This window comes from Pseudophryne corroboree, chromosome 9 (assembly GCF_028390025.1).
Source record: "Pseudophryne corroboree isolate aPseCor3 chromosome 9, aPseCor3.hap2, whole genome shotgun sequence".
NCBI classification, from domain to species: domain Eukaryota; kingdom Metazoa; phylum Chordata; class Amphibia; order Anura; family Myobatrachidae; genus Pseudophryne; species Pseudophryne corroboree.
The window spans coordinates 42,877,055-42,903,857 of record NC_086452.1 but is presented as its reverse complement, the minus strand read 5'-3'; the positions used below and the strand labels follow the sequence as shown (position 1 = coordinate 42,903,857).

The window sequence follows — 26,803 nt, the reverse complement described above, 5'->3', positions numbered from 1 at the left end:
GTTTGGAAGACACTGCGGGTGGGGTAGGGGGTCCGAAGGCGCAGTGGGTGGGGGTGCCACGGGTGGTGGAGGGGCAGGTGCGGGGGTTTGCGGGGGATGGGGAGGGGTCCAGGGGCGCTGCAGGTGGTGGAGGGGCAGATATCAGTGCACATAGTCTCTGTGGTAGTTAGTGAGGGTTGGTGATGGTGTAAGAGGGGTGAAGGCCAGTACACAGACAGGCAGTTAGAGAGCAGGATGAGGGTGACAGGGCATAGTGACGGGGAGTACTTAGCAGATATAGGGGTGGGCTACAGGTGTGATGTCACAGTGTGTGTACCTTTGCTGTCATGTGTGAGGTATGTGAGGTATATGTGAGGTATGTGTGAGGTATGTGTGAGGTAAGGATGTGCGGGTCGTGGTGGCCACTAACGTCCAGGCTGCAGCTGTGAGATGGTGACTGCAGAGGGAGGGAACTCCGACCCAGCAGCAATGGGTTGTGGTCAGCATTCCTTCCTGGCCCCGTTCCGCCGCACACTGTCCGCCCCGTCTGACGGGCGTCATTCCTCCATCCTGCATGGCAGCGTCAGCTGCTGTGATCGCGGAGCATAGGTAAGCGTCCGGAGCCCTGTGGGCGGGCAGGCATGGTGTTTCCCTGGAGAGGTGCGGCGCGCGTCCTTAGGCTGCAGACGGAGGGAGCTCCGGCCCAGCAGCAATGTTGATTAGTGCGTGTCCCGTCCTGGCGCTGTCCCGCTGCACATGCTCCGCACCGCTTGCCGCTGAGCATGGCAGCCCTTGTGTGTATGCTGCAGATGCTAATCTAGCGGTGCCTGAGCTAGCGCCCTCTCCCTGGGGTGTGGGTGTCAGGCGGCAGGTATGGTGTGTAGGTGGGAGAGGAGCTGCGGGCGGCGACTCGCTGCCTGCAAGTACCCTCCATATCAGCGCTGTTCCCCTCCCTGCAGATAGTGTCAGTGGCCGTGGTGTACTTTTGCTACTGGTGGCCTGTGCCGGTGCTAGGGTGTTCGGCGCCCCCCTGCAAACTATGAATTTTGCGCCCTCCCATATTCCTTTGTTGTGCATCGGGAAAAGTGGTGTGGTCTCACAACTAAGGGGCATGGCCACACAATAGTACCCCCATTTAAAATTACGCCACAATGTAGCACAATCTTATTCATCTTATACGTAATGCCCCACCCGTAGTAGTAGCGTCCTTATACGTAATGCCCCACCCGTAGTAGTAGCGTCCATATACGTAATGCCCCCCCAATAGTAGTAGTGTCCTTATACATAATGCCCCCCCAGTAGTAGTAGCAGTTATATGTAATGCTCCCCAACAGTAATAGTAGCGTCCTTATACATAATGCCCCCCCAGTAGTAGTAGCGTCCTTATACGTAATGCCCCCCAGTAGTAGTAGCATCCTTATACATAATGCCCCCCCAGTAGTAGTAGTGTCCTTATACATAATGCCCCCCCAGTAGTAGTAGCAGCAGTTATATGTAATGCCCCACAACAGTAATAGTAGCATCCTTATACATAATGCCCCCCCAGTAGTAGTAGCATCCTTATACATAATGCCCCCCCAGTAGTAGTAGCACCGTCCTTATACATAATGCCCCCCCAATAGTAGTAGTGTCCTTATACATAATGCCCCCCCAGTAGTAGTAGCAGTTATATGTAATGCCCCACAACAGTAATAGTAGCGTCCTTATACGTAATGCCCCACCCGTAGTAGTAGCGTCCTTAAACGTAATGCCCCACCCGTAGTAGTAGCAGTTATATGTAATGCCTCCCAACAGTAATAGTAGCGTCCTTATACGTAATGCCACCCCTGTAGTAGTAGCATCCTTATACATAATGTGCCCCCAGTAGTAGTACCGTCCTTATACATAATGCCCCCCCAGTAGTAGTAGCATCCTTACATGTAATGCCCTCCCAGTAGTAGCGTCCTTATATGTAATGCCCCCCAGTATTAGTAGACTCCTTATACGTAATGCCCCCCTATAGTAGTAGCGTCCTTATACGTAATGCCCCCCCATAGTAGTAGCGTCCTTATACGTAATGCCCCCCCTATAGTAGTAGCGCCCTTATACGTAATGCCCCCCCTATAGTAGTAGTGTCCTATACGTAATGCCCCCCCTATATTATTAGCGTCCTTATACGTAATGCCCCCCCTATAGTAGTAGCGTCCTTATACGTAATGCCACCCCTATATTAGTAGCGTCCTTATACGTAATGCCCCCCCTATATTAGTAGCGTCCTTATACGTAATGCCCCCCCTATATTAGTAGCGTCCTTATACGTAATGCCCCCCCTATATTAGTAGCGTCCTTGCATGTAATGGCCCCCCCAGCAGTGGCGTCCATAAAGTGCGCACACACAGACATACCTCACACACACACAATTCACACATATATACAAACACACACACCCCACCATATATACACACACACACACACACACACTATATACACACACGCACACACATTTCTCTCTCACCCTCCACTTACCAAGTCTGGCTGGCCGTCACTGCAATGCTGATTCCACCACTGTTCAGCTGTCTGGTCCCGTGTAGCTCCGCCCCTCTAGTCCGTGTAGCTCCTCCTCTTCGTGACGCCATAGCTCCGCCCCCTTTTCGGGACCCGCACTGCACAGCACACAGCCCGCTGTCACAGGTGATTGGGGGGTGGGGGGGGACAGGCACAGCAGCCGGCAGCTAGTGGCCATCCTCACCTCCTATACTGTAAGGTAGGGTCTTGCACCTGACTGCTGCTGGCGCTGGGTATGGGGTAGCTCCCTGCAGCAGATGCAGTTGACTCCGCCCAGCTCTGTGACTCCGCCCAGCGTTACGGGCACAGAGTCACAGATTAAGGCAAATATATAGAAGATGTTTTAGGACACTGCAGCTTCCATGGGCCTGGGTGCAATGAGGTGGGAGGTGGCAGCTGGCTCTCTCTGATGCCACTGAAGTACTTACTCAGATAGGGAGGCTTGAGAGGGGACATACTAAAAGGAATGACACTCTGGTCTGCATAAATGGAATGCCAATTGACTATATACTTATGCAGACCAGAGTGTCATTCCTTTTAGCATGTCCCCTTGAGAGCAGGCCAACCAGCTCTCTCCCTTCTCCGCACCCTTTACCCACTTCTGCCAGACCCTGTAGCTCCATCTCTTTCCCGAAGGTGGAAAAGGATTTCTCCCCTCCTGGAGTCACCTTGGGAGTTTTGAACAACTAAGTGTCCAAACAGACAGTCACTGGTGTCACTGTAGCGGCAGAGGCGGAACTACCGCCAGTGCAACCAGTGCGTTGCACTGGGGCCCGCCTCTGTCCAGGGGCCCAAAGCATGTAATGAGTCAAACTGACTCATTACATGCCGCTGTGTGCTGCGGGCAACCGCTGCCCGCAGCACACAGCCGCCCGGAGAGGAGAGGAGCGCAGCGGCACGGACGTGGGTAAGGAGGAGGAGGGAGGTGGAGGAGGGAGCCGCAGCAGCGCTTTGTTACTGGTGGAGGCGCTGCTGCTGCTGCCCCTCTGCTTCACTATAGGCTATCTTCCGAGAACAGCCTATAGTGAAGCAGAGGGGCAGCAGCAGCAGCGCCTCCACCAATGACACAGCGCTGCTGCGGCTCCCTCCTCCACCTCCCTCCTCCTCCTTCTCTACTGCCCGGGAATCGTCAGAAGCTGCACCGAGGAGCCTGAGCCAGCGGAGAGGGTAAGTATAATTCTTCTTTCTTTCTTTCTTTCTTTCTTTCTTTACTGCCTGCCGCAATGTGGAAAAAGGGGGAATCTGCCTGCCGCTATGTGTAAAAATGGGGAATCTGCCTGCCGCTATATGTAAATAGGGGGAATCTGCCTGCGTAATGTGTAAAAAGGGGGACGCTGTCTGCCGTAATGTGTAACAAGGGCACGCTGTCTGCCGTAATGTGTAAAAAGGGGACGCTGTCTGCCGTTATGTGTAAAAAGTGTACCCTGTCTGCCGTAATGTGTAAAAAGGGGACGCTGTCTGCCGTAATGTGTAAAAAGGGGGACGCTGTCTGCCGTTATGTGTAAAAAGTGTACGCTGTCTGCCGCTATGCTTAACAAGGGCACGCTGTCTGCCGTTATGTGTAAAAAGTGTACGCTGTCTGCCGCTATGTGTAACAAGGGCACGCTGTCTGCCGTTATGTGTAAAAAGGGGACGCTGTCTGCCGTTATGTGTAAAAAGTGCACGCTGTCTGCCGTAATGTGTAAAAAGGGGGACGCTGTCTACCGTAATGCTTCACTATAGGCTGTCTTCCGAGAACAGCCTATAGTGAAGCAGAGGGGCAGCAGCGCCTCCACCAATGACACAGCGCTGCTGCGGCTCCCTCCTCCACCTCCCTCCTCCTCCTTCTCTACTGCCCGGGAATCGTCAGAAGCTGCACCGAGGAGCCTGAGCCAGCGGAGAGGGTAAGTATAATTCTTCTTTCTTTCTTTCTTTCTTTCTTTCTTTCTTTCTTTCTTGACTGCCTGCCGCAATGTGGAAAAAGGGGGAATCTGCCTGCCGCTATGTGTAAAAATGGGGAATCTGCCTGCCGCAATGTGTAAATAGGGGGAATCTGCCTGCCGTAATGTGTAAAAAGGGGGACGCTGTCTGCCGTAATGTGTAACAAGGGCACGCTGTCTGCCGTAATGTGTAAAAAGGGGACGCTGTCTGCCGTTATGTGTAAAAAGTGTACGCTGTCTGCCGTAATGTGTAAAAAGGGGACGCTGTCTGCCGTAATGTGTAAAAAGGGGGACGCTGTCTGCCGTTATGTGTAAAAAGTGTACGCTGTCTGCCGCTATGTTTAACAAGGGCACGCTGTCTGCCGTTATGTGTAAAAAGGGGACGCTGTCTGCCGTTATGTGTAAAAAGTGCACGCTGTCTGCCGTAATGTGTAAAAAGGGGGACGCTGTCTGCCGTAATGCTTCACTATAGGCTGTCTTCCGAGAACAGCCTATAGTGAAGCAGAGGGGCAGCAGCAGCAGCGCCTCCACCAATGACACAGCGCTGCTGCGGCTCCCTCCTCCACCTCCCTCCTCCTCCTTCTTTACTGCCCGGGAATCGTCAGAAGCTGCACCGAGGAGCCTGAGCCAGCGGAGAGGGTAAGTATAATTCTTCTTTCTTTCTTTCTTTCTTTCTTTCTTTCTTTCTTTCTTTCTTTCTTTCTTTCTTCCTGCCGCAATGTGTAAATAGGAGGAATATGCCTGCTGTAATGTGTAAAAAGGGGGACGCTGTCTGCCGTAATGTGTAACAAGGGCACGCTGTCTGCCGTAATGTGTAAAAAGGGGACGCTGTCTGCCGTTATGTGTAAAAAGTGTACGCTGTCTGCCGTAATGTGTAAAAAGGGGACGCTGTCTGCCGTAATGTGTAAAAAGGGGGACGCTGTCTGCCGTTATGTGTAAAAAGTGTACGCTGTCTGCCGCTATGTTTAACAAGGGCACGCTGTCTGCCGTTATGTGTAAAAAGTGTACGCTGTCTGCCGCTATGTGTAACAAGGGCACGCTGTCTGCCGTTATGTGTAAAAAGGGGACGCTGTCTGCCGTTATGTGTAAAAAGTGCACGCTGTCTGCCGTAATGTGTAAAAAGGGGGACGCTGTCTGCCGTAATGTGTAAAAAGGGGACGCTGTCTGCCAGAATGTGTAAAAAGAGGAATCTGTCCGCCGTAAGGTGTAAAAGGGTCTCTACCTGGTGTAGTGGTGCTACTATGCGGCGTAATTTGAATAATGGAGACTACTGTGCACCGTTTTATGAATTGGTATTATTTTGTGGCCACACCCCTTCCCCACAAAGCCACGCCACTATGTATTTTTGCGCGCGCCTACGGCGCGCACTGCCCCTGTTTTGCATGCAGGGGTGGGGCTCCGATGCCGTTTCTTGCACACAGTGCTAAAATGTCTAGTTACAGCACTGTTGCTAGGTATCCATTAAATGTCTAGTTACAGCACTGTTGCTAGGTATCCATTTCCCTGGCCCTGAGCAGGTCCCCCTCACCAGATCCTCTCCAGGGGTGAGGGGGTGGACTTGGATGGGATGGGGGGGGGGGGGGCCAAAACATTTTGCCGCACCTGGGCCCACCGCTCGCTAGTTCCGCCACTGTGTAGCGGACTTTGGTTGTCAAGAGGAGAAATGTGGAAGTCAGCCTTGCAGGGTGACCGTGAGAGGCTCCCACTGAATGCAGCATCCACCCATGCGCTGTCAGCCTGCACCCACCAGATAACACAGCTATCTGCCCCAATCCCACATGACTGTGCAGTGTCTATGAACAGCCGAGCAGAGCTCTAGTCATTGCTGCGGGCATACAGAGCCCGGAGTCACTTGGCAACCTATTGGCAAAATGAAGGGACCTGAATGAGGGGTAGGAAATTGACAGTAGCAGGGAGGTTGTGTGCTTGTCGCATGGTAACAGACAAAGATGCGGGGTACCTGAAGGCCGGGACACCTGAAGGCTGCTGCGTTAATCCGCCGTCTGGCTGTTGGGTCACTAGCCGCAATTTGCTCGCAGCTGGCACCACAAAAATGCCGCCGCTGTCTCTCCATTGCCGGTCCATGAGCTGCCCGGCGTCAAATCCTCGCCCCTGTCATTGCTGCTCCTCAGTCCAGCAGCACTCTCCTCAGTGTGGCTGTGTGCTTCAGTGGCTGTGGGCTGGAGCATCAGGTCCCGGCTGCGGTGTAAAGCTAGCAGCGGCTACCAGACAGTCCTGGCTCACGGACCGGCTGCTATTGCAAAGAAGCGAGGCCGCACTTTGAATCTGGCGCCAATTGTACGCCATTCACTGCTCCTGGACCGCCAGCTAATGAGAAGCTGCCACTTGGCAGCTTCTCATTGGCTGGCAGTCCGCGAGCCGTGATTGGTTCACGCCAGATTTTAAAAAAGCTGCCCCTTTTTTTTATTGGTGCTGCAGCCGGTCTGCGAGCCAGGATTGGCTGGCGGCCGCTGCCACCTTTGCAATGCAGCAGGGATCTGATGCTGTGGCCGGGCGGAGGCGGAACTAGTTCCGCTTGCAATTAGAGGTGACGGAAGGCAGTTCTGCCCCACTTTAACCACTGGATATGCCATCAAAATTCTCCTGGGAATCTGTCACCGTTTGTCAGGTGACTCCCAAGCCTTTTCACAAAGCGCATTCATTTCATGAGAGGGGGGACATTTTACCTCAGGCCTTTTCCCTTTAAATAAACAAACTCTTGTGTCAGGAACGGCAGGTTCCTCAGATATATGTAAAACATCTTTGATGGCTATAATCATGTACTGAATACTCTTGACAACCTGTGGATGTAAAGAAGCCTCATTAAAATCGACATCGGAATCAGAGTCCGTGTCGGTACCTGTATCTGCCATCTGGATAAAAGAACGCTTTTGTGACCCTGAGGCTGTCTGTACCTGAGACAAAGCCTCCTCCATGGATTTTCTCCATGTTTGTGTCCGCGAATCAGATTTATCCAGTCTCTTAGATAATAAAGCCACATTTGCATTCAGTGTACTCAGCATAGTCATCCAATCAGCAGTCGGCTGTGCCGACAGAGTCATACCTAAATAACTCTCTGCACCCCCAATAACTTCCTCCGGGGAGGAACACCCAGGCTCAGACATGTCGACACGGAGTACCGACACACCCACACACAGACCCCCCCGTTTTTGCCTCCCCGTTACTTGCGGGTGCTTGGAGGTCCGGGCCAGCATCTCTGCAGCACTGTAGAGAGAGAGAAAATGGCGCTGGTGAGCAATGTGCGGCTAAGCCCCGCCCCTTCCCGGCACGCTGTAGCCCGCTCAAATTAAAAAAAATTATCCTGGCGGGGGTATTCTATACGGTGCCCGGACACCGTATAATCTGTTCTGCCAGACCACTGACCCCAGTAACTGCTGCCCTGTGAGTACCCTGTGAGTGCCGTTGGTGATACGTGTGGGAGCATGGAGCGCAGCGCTACCGCTACGCTGTACCTCGTTACTGAAGTCTTCTGCCGTCACTGAAGTCTTCGGTTCTTCTAATACTCATCCGGCTTCTGTCTTCTGGCTTCTGTGAGGGGGGTGACGGCGCGGCTCCGGGAACAAGCAGCTAGGCGAACCAAGTGATCGAATCCTCTGGAGCTAATGGTGTCCAGTAGCCTAAGAAGCAGAGCCCTTAACTATGAAGAAGTAGGTCCTGCTTCTCTCCCCTCAGTCCCACGATGCAGGGAGCCTGTAGCCAGCAGGTCTCCCTGAAAATAAAAAACCTAACATAAAGTCTTTCTAGAGAAACTCTGTAGAGCTCCCCTAGTGTGTGTCCAGTCACTCCTGGGCACAAAGTCTAACTGAGGTCTGGGGGAGGGGCATAGAGGGAGGAGCCAATTCACACTCAGTCAAAGTCTTTTTTAGTGTGCCCAAGCTCCTGCGGATCCCGTCTTTGCCCCATGGTCCTTTTGGAGTCCCCAGCATCCTCTAGGACGTAAGAGAAAAGTGATCGCAGCGGCGATCGCAAGAAGACTGACAGGCGGGAGGCGTTCCGGGGCGTCAACTGACCGGTTTCCAGGTGTGGTGAGGCGAATACAGGCGTGTCCAGGCGTTTGGAGGGCGGATGTCTGACGTCAATTCCGGGACCTTCGTCGCTGGATCCGTTGCACAGGGTAAGTAAGTCTGACCCTGGTCTTGTTTTGCAGGAAACTTTTTTTAGCATAGCAGGGCAGCACAAGCAATCACAACCCTGCTATGCTAAAATACACTCCCCCATAGGCGGCGTCTAGTTGATCGCATGAGCAGCAAAAAGTTGCTACGTACGATCAACTCGGAATGAGGGCCATAGATTCATCTGCAAACTGTGTCACATTTAAAAGTAAATATTTCCTTTACTGTTTCTTGTTTCACTTTTTATAATCTTTCTGTTTTGTTTTTTTGTTTTGGTTATGTGAACTTTGTTTATGTCATCAAGGTTTCGTGCTATATATCGGGGATTTCCCCGGCTGAACTTATTTTTTCTTCGCTTTTCAAAAGCAGACTCATTATACCCCAGTGACTGAGCGGTTATTACTTGGACTGTATCTCCCGATGCGGGAGTGGTACAGTTATATACGTTACATCTTTTTGTTTTTTTCTCAAAAATTTTTGGTACATTTCAATAATATCACAGTGTGACAAATCAACTTGCTATGCATTAAAATTAGAGAGGAGAGGGTTCGGATTTACTCGGTTCTTTTCAAGAAATTTATCACAAGTTCGGATTAATCCGGATTTATCATATAGGCTGTCCAAAACACGTGATAGTCGATCGCCAATAAGATGCCTTTTTGAGATCCGGGTAAATCCAAACCCACTCATCTCTAATTAAAATAAGATAACTTGGAAACCGTTTAAACAGGGGCGCGACAACGTTTTTCGGTTGGGGGGAAAGATATAATTTAATTTTGTCACACCTAAACTACTAAATGTAATATTTCATTTGTAAAAAGGCATATAAAAGAGTCATGCATATATAATAATGACATAGGTTCAGTTGAATAAAAAATGATCATCGTGTCTATTACTTGTAGCCACAACTATTGTAAATAAGGATAGTCCCCAAATCGATAGACATTGGAAAGTTCCTGTGTCCCAGGTCCGCAATAATATTCTGTAAGTGCGTGGTCTATTAATATTCAGCTGGGTCATCAATGAGAGAGAACATATGGCATTGGCCAGTCTCTAGTGAGAGGTCCATACAGTACTTAGCAAGGATTCCTCACAATTCCAGTGGCTGTAGATGTCTCCACGTCGATCAGATAGCTCTCTTGACCTGGAATCCTGGTTCGGGAAGGTACCATCTAGGGTAGTCCAAAAGGTGCTGTGTTCCATATAAAGTGGCTTAACGCGTTTCTCTGAGTAACCTCCCTCAGCTTCTTCTGAAGAAGCTGAGGGAGGTTCCTCATAGAAACGCGTTTAGCCACTTTAAGGCCCAGATTTATCAAGCCTCGGAGAGTGATAAATTGCACGGTGATAAAGTACCAGCCAATCAGCTCCTAACTGTCATTTTTCAAACACAGCCTGTAGCATGACAGTTAGGAGCTGATTGGATGGAACTTTATCACCGTGCAATTAATCACTCTCCAGGCTTGATATATCTGGGCTTTTATATGGAACTTTATATGGGCTTTTATATGGCACCTTTTGGATTTGTATTGTTTCTACCAATATCGCTGTTTTTCCCTATTTTCTATATACATTGTTTGCGCAATCTTAGCATAGAGGCTGACACCCTCCCAACATGGCTGCTTAGGTTTACACGGGCAGCGCCAAGGGGGATCACAACTGTTGCATATTGGGTGACGGTGACCGAGAGCTATTATTCCTTATATGTGGTTAATTCACAGATGTATTAACCTGGAGAAGGGACAAAGCAGTGATAAGCGCAAGGTGATAACGCACCAGCCAGTTATTATGGATTTGAAAAATGACAGGAACTGATTGGCTGGTGCGTTGCCACCTTTCACTTATCACTGCTTTATCACTTCTCCAGGCTTAATACATCCGCCCCAATGTTTCTTGGTAATTGCTCTGCGTATTCTTTTGTTCAACACAAATTTCGTGTTTTTTTTATTTATTTTTCTATGTTGGTAACGGATGTTGTTGTCCCTCTCACTGGGTAGCATATCAATCTGCCAGACTCTTCGCATTGACTAATGAACAGTATGTTATCACACCTCACCTTGAAAGTGAGATTTTATCCAATTTCACGAGCAAATGTATTTTCCCTCATCAGCAATGCTAATGCCATTTAATGGGATTCTCTTCTAAATACCAGTAACAAAAACAGCATCGCCCGATGCAAACACAAAACTTCTGCGATGACTGACAACTGCTGTAAACAGAATACATACACGATAATTTCCCTGCCAGTCAGCGTCTCGCACACTCTCTCCGATCCATCAAAGCTCCTTAAGGAAGAGGAGCGCGGGACGCAGAAGGAAGCAGTCTCCTGAGCTGAACTTTTCCAGGGCTTCGGTGATTTTCTCTGCGCTCAAATTCAAATTGTAGATAACGTTGAACTTGTGAATGACGTCTTTGGCTCTCGCTGTTTCTACTAGACCTGAAGACAAAAACAGAATATAAATTTATCAGGAAAACGTCATATAGGCACATTATTCAATTGTTAAAATGGAACAGGGCCTTAAAAACTCATAACAAATTGACTTGCTTAACTACTTGCCTGACGTGGGGACATGATCAACATCTACAAATATATAAGGGGACAATACACAGAGCTTGCGCGGGACCTGTTTTTGGTTAGATCAACACAGAGGACTGGGGGACACTCGCTCAGGTTAGAGGAGAGGGGATTCCGCACATCACGGCGCAAAGGCTTTTTCACGGTAAGGACAATACGTGTTTGGAATTCCCTGCCTGAGGTAGTTGTAATGGCCGACTCAGTCAACACCTTTAAGAATGGGTAAGATAAATTCCTAATGGATAAGGATATCCAGGGTTATGGTGCATAGCCACGCACTATAGTTACTACAAAAAGAGGGATACAACGCAACGGCTGACATCAGCATCAGTCAAAACTTTAGACCAAATAAACCTGCTCAGGAGACCACAAATAGGTTGAACTCGATGGACAAATTGTATTTTTTCAACCTCAGATACTATGTTACTATTAGATGCAACAAGTCAGAAACACTCACTGGGCGGCTACTGGAAGATAATTTTCCAGCAGCTGCCAATCTCAGAGGGACCTCCCACCCCCTCTGCTTCCTGCTTCCCTTCTCCAGTATCTGCCGTGCAGCTAATCACTGCTGATAGGGCAGCCCGGCGGCACTCCCCACCACGCTGCTGCTAATCTCTGCAGGGAAATGTAAAAGAAGCAGCCATTGCCTTGCCTATGTACACCCGGCAGCTGGGAAAATGTAAAGCTGCGATCATCACTATGTTCCGATCACCGACAGTCCCATAGATCGGTCATCTATGGTCTAATCGGTGTTTCTAAAATAAATATATATATATATATATATATATATATATGTGTGTATATATTATTTTTTTAAATCAAATCATGTATTTCACATAGATGTTCTTAAACGAATTAAATCTTAAACACCTAAACGCCCCCCACGGCTCATCTCCGCGCCGCCTCTCCCTATGTATTGAACAGGTCTCCGGTTGCATTGACCCGGCAACCCGTTCACACTGCCACTGACCAGGTATTCATCCCGGGAATAACCCTTTTTATAACCCGGGTTGGATTACCGGGTCAGGCGACCCGGGAATTCTATATGGGCCCTTTAACATCGCACAGTGACCCGTGTCGACCCAGCAATATACCGGGTTGATACCGGGTTATTTGTGCGATGTGAAAGGGGTATAACCATTCCAAATTGTTACTGAATAGCAACATGTAATTTCTGTATATTGAGGGTCATTCCGAGTTGATCGCTCGCTAGCAACTTTTTGCAGCGCTGCGATCAGATAGTTGCCGCCTATGGGGGAGTGTATTTTCGCTTTGCAAGTGTGCGAACGCTTTTGTAGCCGACGGCACAAAAACTTTTTTTGCAGTTTCTGAGTAGCTCTGGATTTACTTAGCCGCTGCGATCACTTCAGTCTTTTTGGTCCCGGAACTGACGTCAGACACCCGCCCAGCAAACGCTTGGACACGCCTGTGTTTTTCCAAAAACTCCCAGAAAACGGTCAGTTGACACTAGTGATGTGCACCGGAAATTTTTTGGGTTTTGTGATTTTGGTTTTGGATTCGGTTCCGCGGCCGTGTTTTGGATTCGGACGCGTTTTGGCAAAACCTCCCTGAAATTTTTTTGTCGGATTCGGGTGTGTTTTGGATTCGGGTGTTTTTTTACAAAAAACCCTCAAAAACAGCTTAAATCATAGAATTTGGGGGTCATTTTGATCCCATATTATTATTAACCTCAATAACCATAATTTCCACTCAATTTCAGTCTATTCTGAACACCTCACACCTCACAATATTATTTTTAGTCCTAAAATTTGCACCGAGGTCGCTGGATGACTAAGCTAAGCGACCCAAGTGGCCGACACAAACACCTGGCCCATCTAGGAGTGGCACTGCAGTGTCAGACAGGATGGCACTTCAAAAAAATAGTCCCCAAACAGCACATGATGCAAAGAAAAAAAGAGGCGCAATGAGGTAGCTGTGTGACTAAGCTAAGCGACCCTAGTGGCCGACACAAACACCTGGCCCATCTAGGAGTGGCACTGCAGTGTCAGACAGGATGGCATTTCAAAAAAATAGTCCCCAAACAGCACATGATGCAAAGAAAAAAAGAGGTGCACCAAAGTCGCTGGATGGCTAAGCTAAGCGACACAAGTGGCCGACACAAACACCTGGCCCATCTAGGAGTGGCACTGCAGTGTCAGGCAGGATGGCACTTCAAAAAAATAGTCCCCAAACAGCACATGATGCAAAGAAAAAAAGAGGCGCAATGAGGTAGCTGTGTGACTAAGCTAAGCGACCCAAATGGCCGACACAAACACCTGGCCCATCTAGGAGTGGCACTGCAGTTTTCTAGCGAGAGGATGAGTGCTTCCATCCTCATGTGAAGCTGAACCACTAGCCATGAACATAGGCCAGGGCCTCAGCCGTTCCTTGCCACTCCGTGTCGTAAATGGCATATTGGCAAGTTTACGCTTCTCCTCAGACGCTTTTAATTTTGATTTTTGGGTCATTTTACTGAACTTTTGTGTTTTGGATTTTACATGCTCTCTACTATGACATTGGGCATCGGCCTTGGCAGACGACGTTGATGGCATTTCATCGTCTCGGCCATGACTAGTGGCAGCAGCTTCAGCACGAGGTGGAAGTGGATCTTGATCTTTCCCTATTTTATCCTCCACATTTTTGTTCTCCATTTTTTAATGTGTGGAATTATATGCCAGTATCAATAGCAATGGCCTACAACTATATATACTGCGCACAACTGAAATGCACCACAGGTATGGATGGATAGTATACTTGACGACACAGAGGTAGGTAGAGCAGTGGCCTACTGTACCGTACTGCTATATATTATATACTGGTGGTCAGCAAACTGTGCAAAACTGAAATGTACCACAGGTATGGATGGATAGTATACTTGATGACACAAAGGTAGGTAGAGCAGTGGCCTACTGTACCGTAATGCTATATATTATATACTGGTGGTCAGCAAACTGTACAAAACTTAAATGCACCACAGGTATGGATGGATAGTATACTTGACGACACAGAGGTAGGTAGAGCAGTGGCCTACTGTACCGTACTGCTATATATTATATACTGGTGGTCAGCAAACTGTGCAAAACTGAAATGCACCACAGGTATGGATGGATAGTATACTTGACGACACAGAGGTAGGTAGAGCAGTGGCCTTCTGTACCGTACTCCTATATATTATATACGGGTGGTCAGCAAAGTTATGCACTGTACTCCTACTATATACTACAATGCAGCACAGATATGGAGCGTTTTTCAGGCAGAGAACGTATAATACTGGTGGTCACTGGTCAGCAAAACTCTGCACTGAACTCCTCCTATATAATATACTGGTGGTCCCCAGTACCCACAATAAAGCAGTGTGAGCACAGATATATGCAGCACACTGAGCACAGATATGGAGCGTTTTTCAGGCAGACAACGTATACTGGTGGTCACTGGTCAGCAAAACTCTGCACTGTACTCCTCCTATATAATATACTGGTGGTCCCCAGTACCCACAATAAAGCAGTGTGAGCACAGATATATGCAGCACACTGAGCACAGATATGGAGCGTTTTTCAGGCAGACAACGTATAATACTGGTGATCACTGGTCAGCAAAACTCTGCACTGTACTCCTCCTATATAATATACTGGTGGTCCCCAGTACCCACAATAAAGCAGTGTGAGCACAGATATATGCAGCACACTGAGCACAGATATGGAGCGTTTTTCAGGCAGACAACGTATAATACTGGTGGTCACTGGTCAGCAAAACTCTGCACTGTACTCCTCCTATATAATATACTGGTGGTCCTCAGTACCCACAATAAAGCAGTATGAGCATAGATATATGCAGCACACTGAGCACAGATATGGTGCGTTTTTCAGGCAGACAACGTATACTGGTGGTCACTGGTCAGCAAAACTCTGCACTGTACTCCTCCTATATAATATACTGGTGGTCCCCAGTACCCACAATAAAGCAGTGTGAGCACAGATATATGCAGCACACTGAGCACAGATATGGAGCGTTTTTCAGGCAGACAACGTATAATACTGGTGGTCACTGGTCAGCAAAACTCTGCACTGTACTCCTCCTATATAATATACTGGTGGTCCCCAGTACCCACAATAAAGCAGTGTGAGCACAGATATATGCAGCACACTGAGCACAGATATGGAGCGTTTTTCAGGCAGGCAACGTATAATACTGGTGGTCACTGGTCAGCAAAACTCTGCACTGTACTCCTCCTATATAATACTGCTGGTCCCCAGTACCCACAATAAAGCAGTGTGAGCACAGATATATGCAGCACACTGAGCACAGATATGGAGCGTTTTTCAGGCAGAGAACGTATAATACTGGTGGTCACTGGTCAGTAAAACTCTGCACTGTACTCCTCCTATATAATACTGCTGGTCCCCAGTCCCCACAATAAAGCAGTGTGAGCACAGATATATGCAGCACACTGAGCACAGATATGGAGCGTTTTTCAGGCAGACAACGTATACTGGTGGTCACTGGTCAGCAAAACTCTGCACTGTACTCCTCCTATATAATATACTGGTGGTCCCCAGTCCCCACAATAAAGCAGTGTGAGCACAGATATATGCAGCACAATGAGCACAGATATGGAGCGTTTTTCAGGCAGACAACGTATAATACTGGTGGTCACTGGTCAGCAAAACTCTGCACTGTACTCCTCCTATATAATATACTGGTGGTCCCCAGTCCCCACAATAAAGCAGTGTGAGCACAGATATATGCAGCACACTGAGCACAGATATGGAGCGTTTTTCAGGCAGACAACGTATACTGGTGGTCACTGGTCAGCAAAACTCTGCACTGTACTCCTTCTATATAATATACTGGTGGTCCCCAGTACCCACAATAAAGCAGTGTGAGCACATATATATGCAGCACACTGAGCACAGATATGGAGCGTTTTTCAGGCAGACAACGTATAATACTGGTGGTCACTGGTCAGCAAAACTCTGCACTGTACTCCTCCTATATAATACTGCTGGTCCCCAGTCCCCACAATAAAGCAGTGTGATCACAGATATATGCAGCACACTGAGCACAGATATGGAGCGTTTTTCAGGCAGAGAACGTATAATACTGGTGGTCACTGATCAGCAAAACTCTGCACTGTACTCCTCCTATAATACTGCTGGTCCCCAGAATAAAGATATTTGCACTGCAGCCCCCTGAAACAAAGTGAGAGGACGCCAGCCACGTCCTCTCACTATCATTTCCAATGCACGAGTGAAAAATGGCGGCGACGCGCGGCTCCTTATATAGAATCCGAATCTCGCGAGAATCCAACAGCGGGATGATGACGTTCGGGCGCGCTCGGGTTAACCGAGCCATACGGGAAAATCCGAGTATGCCTCGGACCCGTGTAAAATGGGTGAAGTTCGGGGGGGGGTTCGGTTTCCGAGGAACCGAACCCGCTCATCTCTAGTTGACACCCATAAACGCCCTCTTTCTGTCAATCACCTTGCGATCGGCTGCGCAAATGGATTCTTCGCTAAATCCATCGCCTAGCACCTATCCTCTTTGTACCCATACGATACGCATGCACAGTTTTACCAAGATTTAACCTGATCGCAGCTCTGCAAAAAATTGCTAGCAAGCGATCAACTCGGAATGACCCCCATTGTCTTCCCAGCATTGCGCAGTTCCTGTATAACGGGTCTCCAGATTAGAAATACAGCAACCGTGTTACTGCGTGTTTTTCCCGCATGCTCACATGCTTCTCACGTCTTTTTCTGTGTTTGCAATTATAAATTCAAGATAAACTTCCAATTTATTGATTTATTTTTCCTTGGAAAGTTTAACCACAAGTTTGCCCAAATGTAGAATAAAGTCTGCATGTTAGGTCCAGGGCCATAATTTCATTTCATATGAAGGCTACATTGATAAATGAAACGTTAAAAATACATAAAGTAGATTTGGTGATAGAGTCTGCGGTGAATAAATTACCTGTGTCTTTTATCTGGCAGAGCTGGAGAACATTTTCTAGCCTCTTGAATCGATCGATCCAAGCCTCCTGGTCTTCAGAACTCCTGCGTTCAAACGAATGCAAAGCAGGTTCGGTGGCGGGACGGGAGTCCCACTGAGAGCTGCAGTTATTGCCGGCTAAATATGGACCTTCTGAAGTCTGCCTTCCTGAAACATCCTGTGAATAACATTACGCAATATAATCCATATCCAGTCTACGGGCCTAATTCATTTTCCTCTAATGGGCAAAACCATGGCCCTCATTCCGAGTTGTTCGCTCGGTATTTTTCATCGCATCGCAGTGAAAATCCGCTTAGTACGCATGCGCAATGTTCGCACTGCGACTGCGCCAAGTAACTTTACTATGATGAAAGTATTTTTACTCACGGCTTTTTCTTCGCTCCGGCGATCGTAATGTGATTGACAGGAAATGGGTGTTACTGGGCGGAAACACGGCGTTTCAGGGGCGTGTGGCTGAAAACGCTACCGTTTCCGGAAAAAACGCAGGAGTGGCCGGAGAAACGGTGGGAGTGCCTGGGCGAACGCTGGGTGTGTTTGTGACGTCAACCAGGAACGACAAGCACTGAAATGATCGCACAGGCAGAGTAAGTCTGGAGCTACTCTGAAACTGCTAAGTAGTTAGTAATCGCAATATTGCGAATACATCGGTCGCAATTTTAAGAAACTAAGATTCACTCCCAGTAGGCGGCGGCTTAGCGTGTGTAACTCTGCTAAAATCGCCTTGCGACCGATCAACTCGGAATGAGGGCCCATGTGCACTGCAGGTGGGGCAGATGTAACATGTGCAGAGAGAGTTAGATTCGGGTGCGGTGTGTTCAAACTGAAATCTAAATTGCAGTGCAAAAATAAAGCAGCCAGTATTTACCCTGCACAGAAACAATATAACCCACCCAAATCTAACTCTCTCTGCACATGTTACATCTGCCCCACCTGCAGTTTACATGGTTTTGCCCATTAGAGGAAAATGTTATTTTGCAATTAACCTTGAATTAGGCCCTACATCAAATAATGTTGTTTGGGCTGTAATTGATAACGTTAAAATGCGTGTAATTAAAACAAAACATAAGAATTTTTATTTATTTATAAGGCATTGGCGTCATTCTCTAACATTGCTGCTAGGTGCCAATTTGGACTAAACCACAGCGACCATGTGGTGATGAACGTCTTTGGGCCTGATTGTTAGCCGTGCACAACTCTGCAGGAATTCTGTATGCCAGACGCCATCTAAAATATAATGTGAGTATCCCCTGATCTGTGCTACTGTACCGTTCTACAAATTCCCCAGAACCAGGCCCTTTAGCGTTTTGCATAAAGTAGCTGAATGGCCCCCTATATGTCTGATATGTGTAATTGAAAAATACCCATCCCCATCCATCAAATACTGAGGCATTCCAGTCATTGGGCCTGATTCATAATAATACGGTATTGCACATTCGCAGGGAAGCAGCTGTGCAATACTGTAAATATGCAGCAGGAGGCGCCTGTGCAGCACCTTACAATCAATATGCTAATTCCGCAGGAGGCGTCTGTAGAAAGAAGACCGCTCCTGCCACCACTGCAGATACAAGTGCCGAGTCCGACGACACAACATCGAATTACCACCGCTGCTGGCCGCGGCCATCACCCACCTTAGTAACTCTGATCTTACGCAGACTGGGCGACTGATCTCCTCTTGGGCCAGGAAGTCTACACCTGAAGACGCAGACGCTGGAATTGCCATGTCTTGTAATACAGTTCCTGGCGCCACCCCCGCTCCGCCACCAAACGGTTGCAGCTTGTCACTCATGCTGCTTCTTGGAGGCACAGCAAGCAACGACGCGCGACTCGTTCTGCACATGTGCAGCACACACACAATTGTAGTTTTACGCAGGGCAGAATCAGGCCCATAGACTCCATCTGAGTACTGCCACCTCATGCTATTCCATGAATGCAGCAATAATGTCTAACCAGATGTAACCAGAACTTTGCGGGCCCCATAGCAACATATTGAAGGGGCCCCTGTCCCAATGCTTCTGGAGAGACACCTCTCTGCAGTAGTTGTTAATTTAATAATAGTGCCATAGTTCATTTTCTGAACCATCATAGTTCCCTAGTCTACATGAGGTCACATAGCAGGGCTGCCGGTACACATTATGCCACACAGTACCCCCAGTTGATAAAATGCCACATTACAGTGCCCCTGTTCATACTGTGCCACATTGCAGTGCCCTTGTTCATATGTTGCCACATGATAGTGCCACCTGTTTATACTGTGCCACATTATAGTGCCTCCATTTCATACTGTGCCACATTAAAGTGCCCCAGTTCATATTACTAGTGCCCCCCACATTATAATGAGCAGATCAGACTATGACAGATTACAGTGCCCTCCAGTTCATATTGTGCCACGTTACAGTGTCCCCTGTTCGTTCTATGCCACGTTACAGTGCCCCCTTACCATTATACCATCCACTACACACACCTCTCACTGACAATGTAATGTCACACAATTCAGGCTGGGCAATGGATCACACCCAATTGCTTAGCAGGCAAATCTGAGAAATTGGTATGCAACTTTATAACCCGGGTCCAGGCCCCCCCTAAGCCCCTGGGCTCCATAGCAATGGTAACCCTTACACCCACTATAATTGTGTCCATGCCTGTTCTGATTAGAGTGCATATCTTCTCCATCTAACTATTTTTCAGCCAACAACAGATGTAGACATATCTAGAACAGGCTTACCGTGTGACCGGGCTGGGCGGTACTGTCTGCCTCCGTTCTGGGGGAGGGAGGGTCCTCTTTTCCTTGATAGATAAATAAATATATAAAATAAGTCTTGATGGAGAAAAGTGCTACGTCTGCATGCCGGCCGAGCAGAGCACTAGTAGGAGGAGCCGATCGGCCAGGCTTTCCGGCTGGGCCAGCCCATCAGGCCACGGGCCCTACTTTTGGTAAAAGTGCCAGACGGCCAGTTAGGCCCTGCGCACACCTCAAACAAGCACGGAATCAGGCTACAGTATTATACTCCCACACAGAACCAGCCCCAGGCATAGGCAAACTAGGCAAATGCCTAGGGCATTTGGTATGCCATGGGGCACAAGCAGCTTCTGCTGATTAAAATGATATGCAGCATGCCTATATTCTGTGTGTGACTGCTGCTGTATCTCCATACGAAATGCTATGTTACAGTATATTCCTGGAAATCACTGTAACGTAGCATTTCATATGCAGAAGAGTCACAGTCGCACACAGAATATAGGCATGCCGCATATCATTTTAATCAGCGGAAACACATAGTAATGCAAATAAGATGCATTTTCGTCAAAGAAGGCGCCCGAAGTTAGCAGAGCTGCCAGCTGACTCACGTCAGGCTTCTCCTGCTGCATGGCGTATTTAGGCAAGATGTATGAGGACACATCTGTATCCAAGCAGAGGCAGAGGTCACAGTGTTAGTGGACATGTGAGTGCTGTGTGCGGGTGGGTTGGTTGTGCAGTAGTGTTCGGAATATGTGTGAGGGGCATTATGTGTATCATGTGTATAAATGCATTAATAATGTGCAGCATATGTTTAAGGGGCACTACAAGGGCATTAATAATGTGCGGCATATGTGTAAGGGACATTATGTGTATAAGGGCATTAATAAAGGTTGGCATAATGTGTAAAGCGCATTATGTTTAAAACAATATTAATAATGTGTGTCATACATGTAAAGGGCATTACTGTGTGGTATTATGTATAGAAATGCATTACTAATGTGTGGCATCATGTGTAAAGGTGCTCTACTGTGTGGTGTAACATATAGAAAGGGCACTAGTGTGTGTTCTAATGAGAATAAAGAGCAATATGGTGTGGTGTAATGTGAATAAGGAGCAATTCAGTGTGATGTAATGTGAATAAGGGGCACTACTGTGAGGAGTAACGTATATAAGGTAAAGTGGTACTACTGTGGGATGTAACGTGAATAAGGGACACTATCGTATGATAAAGTGTGAATAAAGTTGCACTACTGCGTGGCATAATTTGAATTGGGGTACTATTGAGTGGCCATGCCCCTTCCCAGCAAGAACACGCCCCTTTTCGAACTGTTCCTATTTAAATTATATGGGCTAGAAGCACCAAAATGATGACTGCTATGGGTGAGGGGTGATGGTGCTGGGAAAGGGGTGCAGGGTCAGAGGTGGAATTAGCGGCGGGTCTAGGGGGCACCAGCCAAAATGTTGCCTAGGGCATCATATTGGTTAGGGCCAGCTCTGCTCCCACAACTCTCCCATGACACGCAAATGAGATCCGTTACTTGCACAGTAGCTGCCCGGTTGCCGGCCAGGAACACCCATTTGGATGATCAAAGAGATCCGGCCATGCACCAAGCGCATCATCCGCTCTTGTATATTCTGTATGGTGCATTCGCAGTATGCAATTGCCTACTCCGGTATATGCGCAGTCTGCTGATAACGGCAAGAAGCGTCCGCAGCCGGCACAGATTCACCTGCCCGGTATCTGTATGCTGCAGGGAACTACTGGTAATAACGTTCCAGTTTATGGCACAGAGATGAAGGACAGGTGATACAATGTGCTGTGATTTACAGCTCAGCATCAAACAAGCAGATTATTTGTGTCGGCATGTAACGAGTGATGTAAATGCATGGGATATTATTTACCCATCTTTTTTAAATATCAGTTGTCAGCAGCTTTCCGAGGAGACGTTAGTGTGATTTATGCAGAACAGGACAGATTGCAATATACATTTTTAATGACAGGAATCACAAATAGACGGCAGCAATAAAGACTGCTCACAGATCACTTGACAGATGTATTTCCAACCAACAGATGGCTTCAGGTTCAATCCCAGATTAAGGAACGGAACATATTTAGTTCTTATACAAGTGGCACAGTTCACATTTCTGTATGAGAAAAGTCAGAATAAATGCATTCATTTATAGCTGTGGGAAACAGAGTTCTCGATCCAACAGCTAACAATCTCTGCTTCCCAAGCAGCGCTCAGCAGGCAGGAGGGGGATAGGTTGCGAGCATTTAACCCTCTGGGGACTTATTCATACACGTCTGGACAATTAAGTGCTAAATATTTACATTTTCCAATACTGTTTACATCTAGAAACATCCGAGTGTTACTAAACCTTTGTCCACAACAATCACTTTGTTTGTTTGTTTGTTTGTTTGTTTTAGAATTACTATAATAATGGGACACATTTAGAGTTTGACACATTTTGTGCCTCCAGTTATTACATGAAAAACTGGTTTGTTCATTCCCCGTTCTCTATCCACTTCTGCCAACCCTGCTCTCTATCCACCTCTGCCTACCCCTTTATATGTTCCCCTCTGCCAACCCTACTCTCTATCCACCTCTGCCCACCACTTTATCTGTTCCACTCTGCCAACCCTGCTCTCTATCCACCTCTGCCCACCCCTTTATCTTTCCCCTCTGCCAACCCTACTCTCTATCCACCTCTGCCCACCCCTTTATCTGGTCCACTCTGCCAACCCTGCTCTCTATTCACCTTTGCCCACCCCTTTATCTTTCCCCTCTGCCAACCCTACTCTCTATCCACCTCTGCCCTCCCCTTTATCTGGTCCCCTCTGCCAACCCTGCTCACTATCTCCCTCTGCCCACCCCTTTATCTGTTCCCCTCTGCCAACCCTGCTCTCTATCCACCGCTGCCCACCCCTTTATCTGGTCCACTCTGCCAACCCTACTCTCTATCCACCTCTGCCCACCCCTTTATCTGGTCCCCTCTGCCAACCCTGCTCTCTATCCACCTCTGCCCACCCCTATATCTTTCCCCTCTGCCAACCCTACTCTCTATCCACCTCTGCCCTCCCCTTTATCTGGTCCCCTCTGCCAACCCTGCTCACTATCTCCCTCTGCCCACCCCTTTATCTGTTCCCCTCTGCCAACCCTGCTCTCTATCCACCGCTGCCCACCCCTTTATCTGTTCCCCTCTGCCAACCCTGCTCACTATCTCCCTCTGCCCACCCCTTTATATGTTCCCCTCTGCCAACCCTGCTCCCTATCCACCTCTGCCCACCCCTTTATCTGTAAACCTCTGCCAACCCTACTCTCTGTCCACCCGTTTATATGTTCCACTCTGCCAACCCTGCTCTCTATTCACCTCTGCCCACCCCTTTACCTGTTCCACTCTGCCAACCCTGCTCTCTATCCACCTCTGCCCACCCCTTTATCTGGTCCCCTCTGCCAACCCTGCTCTCTATCCACCTCTGCCCACCCCTTTATCTGGTCCCCTCTGCCAACCCAGCTCTCTATCCACCTCTGCCCACCCCTTTATCTGTTCCCCTCTGCCAACCCTGCTCTCTATCCACCTCTGCCCACCCCTTTATCTGGTCCCCTCTGCCAACCCAGCTCTCTATCCACCTCTGCCCACCCCTTTATCTGTTCCCCTCTGCCAACCCTGCTCCCTATCCACCTCTGCCCACCCCTTTATCTGTAAACCTCTGCCAACCCTACTCTCTGTCCACCCGTTTATATGTTCCACTCTGCCAACCCTGCTCTCTATCCACCTCTGCCCACCCCTTTACCTGTTCCACTCTGCCAACCCTGCTCTCTATCCACCTCTGCCCACCCCTTTATCTGGTCCCCTCTGCCAACCCTGCTCTCTATCCACCTCTGCCCACCCCTTTATCTGGTCCCCTCTGCCAAACCAGCTCTCTATCTCCCTCTGCCCAGCCCTTTATCTGTTCCCCTCTGCCAACCCTGCTCTCTATCCACCGCTGCCCACCCCTTTATCTGTTCCCCTCTGCCAACCCTGCTCACTATCTCCCTCTGCCCACCCCTTTATATGTTCCCCTCTGCCAACCCTGCTCCCTATCCACCTCTGCCCACCCCTTTATCTGTAAACCTCTGCCAACCCTACTCTCTGTCCACCCGTTTATATGTTCCACTCTGCCAACCCTGCTCTCTATCCACCTCTGCCCACCCCTTTACCTGTTCCACTCTGCCAACCCTGCTCTCTATCCACCTCTGCCCACCCCTTTATCTGGTCCCCTCTGCCAACCCTGCTCTCTATCCACCTCTGCCCACTCCTTTATCTGGTCCCCTCTGCCAACCCAGCTCTCTATCCACCTCTGCCCACCCTTTTATCTGTTCCACTCTGCCAACCCTGCGCTCTATCCACCTCTGCCGACCCCTTTATCTTGTCCCCTCTGCCAACCCAGCTCTCTATCCACCACTGCCCACCCCTTTATCTGTTCCCCTCTGCCAACCCTGCTCTCTATCCACCACTGCCCACCCCTTTATCTGTTCCCCTCTGCCAACCCTGCTCTCTATCCCCCCTGCCCACCCCTTTATCTGTTCCCTCTGCCAACCTGGCTCACTATCCCCCTCTGCCCACCCCTTTATCTGTTCCCCTCTGCCAACCCTGCTTACTATCCCCCTCTGCCAACCCCTTTATTTGTCCCCCTCTCTCAACCCTGCTCACTATCCCCCTCTGCCCACCCCTTTATCTGTTCCCCTCTGCCAACCCTGCTTACTATCCCCCTCAGCCAACCCCTTTATCTGTTCCCCTCTCTCAACCCTGCTCACTATCCCCCTCTGCCCACCCCTTTATCTGTTCCCCTCTGCCTACCCTGCTCTCTATCCACCTCTGTTCACCCTACTTCTTTTGCCTTCTGCCCACCATGCTTTCTATCCCCTCCTGCCCACCTTACTTTTTATGCCCCTCTGTCCACCTTACTTTCTATCCCACCCACCCACCTTGCTTTCCATCTTCATCTGCCCTTTCTACTTTGTATTGCCCTCTGCCCACCACCTTACTTTCTGTTGCCCTTTTCCCACTTTTCTCTTAATCCCCCTTTTGCCCACCTTTCTCTTTATCTCTATCTGTCCACCCTATTTTCTGTCACAGTCTGCCCACAATACTCTCCATCTCCCTTTGCCCACTATCTTCTCTGTCCCCCTCTGCCTACCCTATTCTCTATCCCCCACTTGCCCACCATCTTCTCTATCTCCCTCTGCCTACCCTATTCTCTATCCCCCACTTGCCCACCATCTTCTCTATCTCCCTATGTCCACCCTATTCTCTATCCCCCTTGCCCACCATCTTCTCTATCTCCCTCTGCCCACCCTATTCTCTATCCCCCACTTGCCCACCATCTTCTCTATCTCCCTCTGCCTACCCTATTCTCTATCCCCCACTTGCCCACCATCTTCTCTATCTCCCTCTGCCCGCCCTATTCTCTATCCCCCACTTGCCCACCATCTTCTCTATCTCCCTCTGCCCGCCCTATTCTCTATCCCTGTTTGCCCACCATCTTCTCTATCTCCCTCTGCCCGCCCTATTCTCTATCCCTGTTTGCCCACCATCTTCTCTATCTCCCTCTGCCCGCCCTATTCTCTATCCCCCACTTGCCCACCATCTTCTCTATCTCCCTCTGCCTACCCTATTCTCTATCCCCCTTGCCCACCATCTTCTCTATCTCCCTCTGCCCACCCTATTCTCTATCCCCCTTGCCCACCATCTTCTCTGTCTCCCTCTGCCCGCCCTATTCTCTATCCCCCTTGCCCCCCATCTTCTCTATCTCCCTCTGCCCACCCTATTCTCTATCCCTGTTTGCCCACCATCTTCTCTATCTCCCTCTGCCCACCCTATTCTCTATCCCCCTTGCCCACCATCTTCTCTATCTCCCTCTGCCCACCCTATTCTCTATCCCTGTTTGCCCACCATCTTCTCTATCTCCCTCTGCCCACCCTATTCTCTATCCCCCTTGCCCACCATCTTCTCTATCTCCCTCTGCCCACCCTATTCTCTATCCCTGTTTGCCCACCATCTTCTCTATCTCCCTCTGCCCACCCTATTCTCTATCCCCCTTGCCCACCATCTTCTCTATCTCCCTCTGCCCACCCTATTCTCTATCCCCCTTGCCCCCCATCTTCTCTATCTCCCTCTGCCCACCCTATTCTCTATCCTCCCCTTGTCCACCATCTTCTCTATCTCCCTCTGCCCACCCTATTCTCTATCCTCCCCTTGTCCACCATCTTCTCTATCTCCCTCTGCTCACCCTATTCTCTATCCCTGTTTGCCTACCATCTTCTCTATCTCCCTCTGCCCGCCCTATTCTCTATCCTCCCCTTGTCCACCATCTTCTCTATCTCCCTCTGCCCACCCTATTCTCTATCCTCCCCTTGTCCACCATCTTCTCTATCTCCCTCTGCCCACACTGCTCTTTATCCCATTTTGAAACCCTACTTTCTATTGCCCTCTGCCCATCTCGCTTTATATCCCCCCTCCACCCAACCTACTCTCTGTCTCCATCTGAGCCCCCTACTCTCTATCTCCCTTGCTCACCATCTTCTCTATCTCCTCTGCCCACACTGTTATCTATGGAGGTCATTTTGCAGAGAGGAAAAGGATTTGCGCTAACTGTAAACGGTAAGATGTCTCTCTAACTGGTCTTCCCCTCCCTCCAGCTCACAATAATCCCATCCACCGAATATGCCCCCAGCATGGAACGCAACCAACCTGCCCAACTCATTCGATGGGGCAGTACCATATTTTGCTCTCCCAAATGACGCTGCCATCAAATGCTTGCTCTTACCTCTAAAAATGGGCGTATTTGCGCAAAAGTTGTCACGTTATGTCAGAAAACTCCATAACCACCGCAATGTGTTGTTTTGCACATTGATAAATCACCCTTACA

At 48.9% G+C, this 26,803-nt stretch overlaps 1 protein-coding gene across 6 annotated transcripts in view; it reads right to left on the bottom strand.

Moving 5' to 3' along the window:
- Positions 1-10,664: 10,664 nt before the first annotated feature.
- The window catches only part of C9H1orf87 (chromosome 9 C1orf87 homolog), a 58,675-nt gene continuing 42,536 nt past the window's right edge, over positions 10,665-26,803 (bottom strand). For all 6 annotated transcript variants that reach the window (XM_063939251.1, XM_063939248.1, XM_063939250.1 and 3 more), the window contains 3 exons: positions 19,876-19,937; positions 17,115-17,310; positions 10,665-11,009 (listed from right to left, as the gene is read on the bottom strand). In XM_063939251.1, the coding sequence (XP_063795321.1) occupies positions 10,849-11,009; positions 17,115-17,310; positions 19,876-19,937 (419 nt within the window). In that variant the 3' untranslated portion in view covers positions 10,665-10,848. The remainder of the gene's footprint in view (positions 11,010-17,114; positions 17,311-19,875; positions 19,938-26,803) is intronic.